General features: G+C 37.2%; 1 protein-coding gene and 1 long non-coding RNA gene across 3 annotated transcripts in view; one reads left to right on the top strand and one right to left on the bottom strand.

Moving 5' to 3' along the window:
• On the bottom strand, positions 1-7,074 carry LOC107703374 (interleukin-21 receptor-like). Of its 2 annotated transcripts, XM_016505978.1 has the most exons (9): positions 6,968-7,074; positions 6,845-6,880; positions 6,415-6,538; positions 6,078-6,186; positions 5,753-5,949; positions 4,975-5,120; positions 4,488-4,738; positions 3,481-3,574; positions 1-1,451 (listed from the first exon to the last, which is right to left on the bottom strand). In XM_016505978.1, exons 1-9 carry the CDS (start codon positions 6,983-6,985, stop codon positions 759-761), a joined length of 1,668 nt encoding a protein of 555 aa, XP_016361464.1. In that variant the 5' UTR covers positions 6,986-7,074; the 3' UTR covers positions 1-758. The 2 variants fall into 2 exon arrangements, with proteins under 2 accessions (XP_016361464.1, XP_016361465.1); XM_016505979.1 differs by lacking the exon at positions 6,415-6,538 and having other exon boundaries at positions 6,845-7,043.
• Positions 7,075-7,740: 666 nt separating this feature from the next.
• LOC107703373 (uncharacterized) overlaps positions 7,741-8,875 on the top strand; it is a 9,609-nt gene continuing 8,474 nt past the window's right edge. Inside the window, exon 1 of the long non-coding RNA XR_001635835.1 lies at positions 7,741-7,952. This is a non-coding gene — a long non-coding RNA (uncharacterized LOC107703373). The remainder of the gene's footprint in view (positions 7,953-8,875) is intronic.

Raw genomic sequence — 8,875 nt, 5'->3', positions numbered from 1 at the left:
TTTCAAAAGTAGGATTTGAAGAGAGCAATTCATGGGATTCTGAAGTTCTTGTGAAAAAGTCACATTAAGATAGTGTTACAATATTTTACTGAAATATAAAAATAGAGTATGACAGAAAAAGTACAACCCAGTCCATTAGAGTGACAAATAATTATTATTAGTAGCACAACCTCTGACTACAGAACTTAATCAGGTTAGACACCATATTGAATTTAACATGGATTAAAACAAGGCTGTAAAGGACAGGCTTACAGACTTTACAACGTCACACACTGTATAAAGGTCATAGGTCAGGTCTTTTTCACAATTCACAGCTGTTTTATAAAATTTGTCAACTAAATTTTTTTTCGTCAGCTGAACAATTGGTATATTGTCAAAGCACTACAATCCTTTGAACGCACTGTACTTCATTCTCTCACAGCCTCTTTTCCAATCCTGTCATATTAAATACGGCGCTACCTTGACTAAAGTCTATAGACCTAAAGGAATGATAGTATGCAAATTGAGATGCAGCCACACATACTGTCCTGCAGTTTTAATGTAGACCAATGTCCTGTGATCACACAGCTGATGTCTAAGGAGTCCATTTATGCCACAAATACAGTTCAGTGTAATAAAAAACAGCTCACAAACACATTGTGAGCAAGTTAGGTCCAACCAGTGAAGTCTTCAAACAATTTGTAGATGCTTTCACTTTCTATTGTCTATTATTCAGCTGTGATTTAGTTTGTTGTAGCAATAGAAACTCCCATGAACAGCTACTTTCCATTGCTGTGGTGGGCATCAACTTGAACTGATGTAAAAGCCACCCACTGTTTGACATAATTTGAATGGGAGCGTCCCACGCCATCCAGCGATGAAGTTTCGATCTGCTCGTTCCCATCAAACGCAGAGGGGCTGGAACAGTCTGACTCCAGAAAGCCACTGTCTATGGTGTCCAAATCCAAACCCATTTGTGGGTAGCCGTCATCGGACTGCTCATTAGAACTGTAAGAGTCCAGCGAGACCTGCTCGATGTTCTCCAGGTCGTGCTCCTGTAGATGCCAGTCATCACAGTCTGAACCCTGTAAACTCCTCCTGCCGTCTGGTACAAGAGGCTGCCTGGCATCCATCTCGGCCGCTCTCTGACTGGCGTCTTTGCCGTTGAGGAAGTCCTCTAGGCTGCGTCTGTGGCTGTCACCGGACCAGTCGGCCATGACGCCCTCCTGACCGGATACTGTAACGGTGTCCATCGATATGTGGCCGCCGGAGTGTGCGAGGCCTTGACTGTTGCTGCCAAGGAAGTAGAGTTTAGATGAGTTTTGACCCGCCGGACCAAAGTCCCGCTCGCCAGTCCTGTTAGCAGGTTCCTCTGAGCTTTCATTCTGCTGCTTCTCACAAAGCACCTGCAGAGTGGTGCTCTTCTCAAGGACATCAAAGCTGTTGAAGGTCAGGACTGGTCCGACCCATCTCTGAAATTAAACACAAGAAGATCCTTTTTCATTTTGTCATAAAAATACATTTCTGTATGCCCCTCTCAAAAATATAAACAAATTTTAATTCTTAAAAACATTTTCATCTAGAAGTTTACTGGTGATGTGAAATATATACACTCTCATTCAAAAGTTTGGAATCAGCAAGACTTTTTAATGTTTTTGAAAGAAGTCTCTTATGCTCACCAAGGCTGCATTTATACAGTTTGTACAGTAAAAACTGTAATATTGCAAGATATTATTACAATTTACAAGAACTGTTTTCTATTTGAACATATTATAAAATGTCATTTGTTCCCGTGATTTCAAAGCTGAATTTTCAGCATCATTACTCCACTCTTCAGTGTCACATGATCCTTCAGAAATCATTCTAATATGATGATTTGCTGCTTGAGAAACATTTCTCCTTCTTAGTAGTAGTAGTAGTACTACTATTAGGCTACTGATATTGAAATTATTTGTGCTGCTTAATATTTTTGTGGTAAACCTTGATCGACTCTTTGATGATGATGATGAATAATAATAATAATAATAATAAATTCAAAAACATTTATTTGACACAAACCTTCTATAAAATTATAAATGCCAATAATGTCACTTTTGATCAATCTAATGCATCCCTGCTGACTAAAAACATTAATTTAAGACTTTACATATATAAACTATATATCTTAAAGCTGTATGAAATTCTAAACCAAATGAACTTCCTAAAACACTGTCTGATTAAAATCAAACCACTTCTTCACAAACGACGCCTACTTGCAGATAACGCAAATGACATCCGTAATCAACTTAACCATCATTTCCGGACTTAAAAATGTGTTAATATAATAAAAAAAAAAAAATCATTAATTAAATGCTTTTACATCCGTATGAATGGCTAGTAAATGCTCCTCAACACATGAAGTCAAGAATCACAAAGCAACATTTGTCGAGTGTTTGGTCCACACAGAATGAAAACTAATTTTCTACACTAAACAGTACAACTACACAAAATATAAATAACATAAGGTAAAAAGCAAATGTTCAATTATTTCAATCATTAATTTTGTAGCATATTCTCAGAAATCTATTTTAGAATAAGAGGGGTTGGAAAACTACAGCGGTGTCATGGAACAATTTACAGCAAACATGGAGCAGATCAAAACACTTATCCCACTAACACCTCTACGGTTTTGACACAGTATGTAAAATTATTCTATTTTAAGTACATCCTTTTGGAATTATTATTATATATATAAAAAAAAAAGTTAAGATGAGGTTTAAGGTTTTAAACTTTCCATTTGATGTCACACAGCTGTCGCTGTTGTTAATGCAGCGTGTTACGGACCCCTACTGGAATACGTGTTCACTTGCATGTGAAAAAAAATTTAAACCAAAAAAAAATTTTTTCAAAATCATACAACTGCCACAGTTCCTCTGTAACAGTTTACAGAAACAAAGCTGGTGTCACAAGTCTTGCAAGTTCACGACACTGCCACATTTCATAACATTTCTTAGGTTTTATAGAAATCCTCAGAAATGCGGTTACTATTAATATCTTAAAGTCCTCTGAGGGACAAAAATAACTCAAGAATTAGCTCTCAAACCTTTTTATTTTTGTTGTGCCAAGCCTGAGATAAAGGGTAGTATTTTCAACTCACACTATCCTACCCAGCGGAATATTTACTAAATTCCCCTTTAGTTAAAAACAACCATTTATAACTACCCACCTTATCAGAGTTTGGGTTTGAACTCATAGTACTTTCCATTAGAGGGGAAAACTGCTACTTTCAGTTTTCACGTTTAACGCAATCTCAACCAAATGTTAAGTGAGCCCTCCTGTTCCTTTGAAGCCCCTACAGACTGACTCATTTGAAAAATGTCACATTCCCCTGTTGCAAGTGAGGTTAAGCATGTCGCTCTTCTGAAAGTCCCCTGACAAGACATGTTATCGTGCTCACACACGCACACAGAGACTTCTGCTTGTGCACCAGAGATTTATACACAAAGTCAAAAGAAAGCATACCTTAAAGTCTCCTTGATATGTATGGTAGAGTGGTGTGAAGTACTCATGAGGGCTTGGGATGTGTTGCCATAAGGACAGCTTTTTGATGCCCCCTCTGTAGATGCAAAGAGAAAGTGTTATAGGACTGAAGTGTAGTTTGGTGGATGCATTAACAGGCTGCTATTGTAGGACACAAAGTAAAGTCAGCTTTATTTTTCAGAGCGCTTTATACAATAGATACGGTTTCGAAGCAGCTTCATACAACATTAAAATGTGAAAGTAGCAGAATCAGTTATGCACACTTCAAAAATGAGGCAAATCCAAATTCTGCTACAAACACATGCTGATTATGTGCTGAAAGAGAAATGGAAACAGTGGCTGTCATGAGAAATGTCGAGCTTTATGCACTTGCAGAGCTTGTGCATCTGACTTCCTCCAGTTTTTGACCTACATGAAAATAGACTGTCTGCAAAAACATATCTGCTGCTGTTGTGGTTTTCGTGAACGTGGGAGGTGAGAAAGGACTATTCACATACGGTAAGCGCCGTCATATCGATTACTGGAAATCTCATTTAGAGGAGGCGCTATCGAAATTTAAGATCATACTCGTCTATAGTCTTTTATTCAGCCCGCCACTTTGTAGGATATTAGGCAAACTTCTCAGTACATTATCTTTCAGATTTTTAGGAATGAGTGAACTGATCTAGATAGTTTTAAAGGTTAATACAGGCTTCACAGGCATATGACTTACAGATAATAAAGTGACTCATAAATTGACTAACAGTCATAACAAAAGAGGTTTGAGTTTGCTTCACTTCTCCATAATCCAAAAAGTGACTTCTCTACAATTTGTACAATTCCCTAAATGTGCCTCATGGCCTTTATAAGGAGCCAAACTTCTTGATTTCAATTTTGTCTTTGTCAAGTAAACAGTTTGCACTGAGAAAGGTCATTTATTTCAGACTAATGCATATCTGAACTGAAACAGAGTGAAATATTGGACAAATAAAAGTAAGATTGATACTCACAATTTCCCACTGTACACAAGCAGCACCACCATCACAACAGGAAGTGCCAACAGCAGGAAATAGTACTGTTCTGACTGTGGAGAGTCAGATGTCCATTCAACACTGTTACTCCATTCACTCCACATGGATGTAAAGGTTGAAGGATGCACTGCAACCTGAACTTCTGCCACATACTGCCTTCCTGGCAGGAGTTTTTCACTGAGGATAACCATTGATCGTTGGTTCTGCTGCAGGGTGTAAATTTGTGCCATCTGAGGAAGCATCACATGGTATTCAGAAAAAAAACAAACATATATATATAATAATAATAATAATAATAGAGAGAGAGAGAGAGAGAGAGAGAGAGAGAGAGAGAGAGAGAGAGAGAGAGAGAGAGAGAGAGAGAGAGAGAGAGAGAGAGAGAGAGAGAGAGAGAGAGAGAGAGAGAGAGAGAGAGAGAGAGAGAGAGAGAGAGAGAGAGAGAGAGAGAGAGAGAAATTAGTTTTACCTTATCTGGGTCACTTGTAGTTTGCAATCGTACTCTGTAGTATAATTTTTTATACAGAAAGTGTTCTGTATAAGCCACATCCCAAGTGAGGTTAAAATCCCCATCAATTTTTGTAATGGTTAGGTTGAAAGGTTGTTTTGGTTTAACTATGAAACGAAAAGAAAACCAATGTTAGTGCACTGTACACAAGTAACCAAGACTACTGAAATACAGTGGGGTCCAAAAAGCCTGAAATCGCATTAAAAATCGTGTACCAAGATCTCATTTCAACCAGAATGTTTTAGGATTTTAAAAAGGTTGTTCATTAAAGCTCAAGATGCTCTTCGGACCAGATCATGCTGGAGAACATGATCATCAGGTTTGGCACTAACTGAGCAAAAGAGGATAAACAAAATACTATGAGATTTTGACAATCATTATATTAAAACGATAAAATCTTTTTTAAGCATTGGTGTTCTTGAACATTCGGATCTCACTGTATCCACCTTATTATGCAAAGCAGAAGTGAGCTATTTTTTGTGAACATACAAGACTTATGATTCATTAACCACTATAAGAATAGCAAAGTGTAGTAAACTGTAACACTCCCTGCAGTGCATTTATAATGACAATACGGTAAAATAGTTTGATAGGAATTAGTAGTTTGCTACATACAGCAGCATAAAAATAATCTGAAGCGAACGACACCGGAAGACTTCAAGTTACAAAAGCCCACCCACGCTCTTACGTAAAAAATAGGTGGATATGACGTTTACACCAAGTAGATATCGGGACATACCAGATTTGTATAAAACAATATTTTCAGAGTGACTCTTTGTTGGGGTCTCCATATTGCCTTGTTTGGCCATTTGTGTTACTATGACAGAGCAGTTAGTATCAAAGGACATTATCATATCCATATCCTCTGGCTCCATTGTGCACCAGGATTGTGGTGCTTTGATAGTGCAGCTCCCATTCACAGGCACAATTTCATCCCTGAAAAACATGAAAATGTGCCAATTAAACAACATGTTGCTCAATGGTAATAAGCAATGAGCAGGCTAGACAAGGTTTCAGCCAAATGAGTCACTTTAGGACCTAAGCACTATGTGCTAGATCTGTACCTGCAATCTGCCACAACGTGACACGAAGCTGATCCTGCCGAGTCAGAATTGGAGCAGTTGAGCATGGAGATAAAGTCTGTGGTGCATGTCACGCTGCACACGCCGTCATCTGCAAACAGTGATGTGAGAGGAAATGCGGTCAATCGAGCTACAGAAACGGTAGCATTTCTTCTCAAAGCAACACCTGAATAGGTCAAAGGACACCAGCTAAATCGCTTTTACTGCTGCAGCTACATGGCACCTTTTGAGGGTGTCGTGTTTAAATGCTACGTCTGCACTTGTTTTATAAGAAGTTTGATGTAGAGGGATGGATACAATGCAATAAATGTACACTTACTGCACTCAATAAGTCCACAAATTACAAGCAAGGCTATGGCTTGCCATAGAGCCATCATGGAGGAACAGGGAAAAAATCTGCGGTCAGCCCTGCTCAAATGCATTGTACAGAGTCCACATGCAAACTGAAATGAAAGTAAATGTTTTTGTACTGCTGTTATGTATTAATGTGTATAAATTAATTTGTTGTCATTTAAATTCTAACAAATGTAAGAAAATAAAAACATAACACACACACACACACACACTTTTTTTATACATATAAAATGTACAACACCTTGACAGTGATGTATTAAGATATTTTTCCTCTTAATCATCATATATAGTTTAGTCTATAATCAACATATTTGTATTAAACAAGAAGATATTGTCGAGTTCAAAAAGACGAGTGAAAGTGCCTATAAAAGAAGTAGAGGGATTTTAAAACTTACCTTGATATTATTCCCATTGAATCGGTTTACAAAAATCTAAAATTTGAATGAAAATATGCAATTCTGTTGTTCTCAATCAAACACCGGTTGTACATTGCACAAGTCTTGACATTTACACCATGCCAATCTACTGATCAGCATGCACAGTCAGAGTGCTTGTGACGAAAATATGATATGAAGGATGTGGTTGTGGTTAAAACAAGAGCCTATTTGCAGATGCTCCGCCCCATGTGAGGCCAATTAAGGGTATTTCCTGTTATGTAGGTGTTGTCCTCAAGGGCCTGATGATTTGACATTTGTAATATACAATACAATAATACAATAATATACATAATTTTTTGGGGGGATAAAAAACAGATAAATCATGGCTTGGCATGAATTAAACAAAAAAAAAGTTGAATAAATATAAATGAAAAAGCAGTGATAATGTGTGACGTTTTATATTGTGGTGTCAGTGCTGTAATATACAATACTGAATTAAGCAAAACATTGTCAACAATTAGATTATGTTTTAAATATTAGACTCTAATATTTATCTCCTCAGTCATATTTACAACAAGAATACATCCGCGCTTGAGAGCTAAGAGATCCTATAGGTGTCTAAGAAATGCCTGACCAAAATGTTTTATTGTCCTAAATCAGTGGGTTTCTCTAACTCAGTTTGTAAAACATGCAGTAAGGAAGTTGAAACGTATTGTTATTGCACTAATCACATAATATTAATGATTATGTTTTAATCAGTTGAATTGTTTTATTAGTCAATTATCCGTTATTTGTTATTAGTTTTGCTAAGCAAGTTTTGTTATTGCTTTGAATTGGACGTTCAGGTGATAATCATCAGCTCGTGTTTATAGATAATAGCTTGCAACTCATTCGCTTGTAATTAAAGGGAACAATCCATTCAGTTTGACTCGGGACATATGGATATTGCTGAAAGTTGCACACAGGCATCTGCGTGTGTGCTCAGGGGTCCTAATTATCTTGGGTAAATGTCTGTTTTCTTTTTTCCAGGAGGGAAACTTCGATAGATTTTTTGCTTGGAGTTTGCCTTGAATTCCCAATTAAACGGTTCTTGGTCTAGAGTACAGTACTCGTCTTCACTGAAAAGGTATGTGTGACGTAAAAAACCGAGTTAATTTCTGAGCATTTACTGTAGTTTGCGGTGTTTTTATTTGCGGCTCTTGTTAGCTAGCCAGCTATGCTAGGCTAACAGTTTATTCACACCGCACGCGACGCGACAAACTACAGCGTGCATGCATTATAATCCGGTAAATGCATGCAGAGTAAACAATTCTGTGCATGTAGTTTTTACGCGAGCAGTTAATCGCAACAAAGCGTGATTTGGCTCATTCAAGCGGTTGAAGTGCGCAGTGAGGGATGCTGGTGTGCGGCATCGCGCAGAAAATGCGCATCTGACAGGATTCGTTATAGTAAACTGCTTTGATTGTGCTAACGATAGAAGCCCTGAATGTAATTTGCATGTGTAAGCCTTCACGCTTTTCCATTCATGCATAGTTTTTTTTTAACTTTATTTATTATAGATTTTAAGTGTCCGCTAATTATATTCCGCGATTTAATAAACATGTTTGATAATGGTTATCACTTCCTCTTACTAAGTATCCCACCCCCCCGTAAAGTCACACTTTTAGTTAGATTAAACGGTAGTTTTTGGATGCGTTGGTTATGAGAACAGTGCATATTTTTAGCATTTTCACTTCTCCATTTATATTTTGCTCTCACCAGAGATTTTTACTGTGCACCTTATTCAATATATTTTAATTTTCCACAAATGATGATAATGAACATGCTTTTAATGATCAAGTCTGCATGAAATAAATTTCCCTCGTCTGCTTTCTAAATGCATATATATATTTATATGGAACAATGTTCTGAATTACTATTACAGGCGTTTGACCTGTATCTTTTTTTCTGATTTTAAATTGTTGTGTTTTAGGGTTAACAGAATATCAGTAAAATTAATGGGTAATGCATAATGTCCTGGCAGAAAATGGCCTTTTTTTTTTTGTTTTT

This window comes from Sinocyclocheilus anshuiensis, unplaced genomic scaffold, assembly GCF_001515605.1.
Source record: "Sinocyclocheilus anshuiensis isolate Anshui unplaced genomic scaffold, SAMN03320099.WGS_v1.1 scaffold58, whole genome shotgun sequence".
Taxonomy (NCBI): Eukaryota; Metazoa; Chordata; class Actinopteri; order Cypriniformes; family Cyprinidae; genus Sinocyclocheilus; species Sinocyclocheilus anshuiensis.
This window is presented reverse-complemented; position numbering and strand designations above follow the sequence as displayed.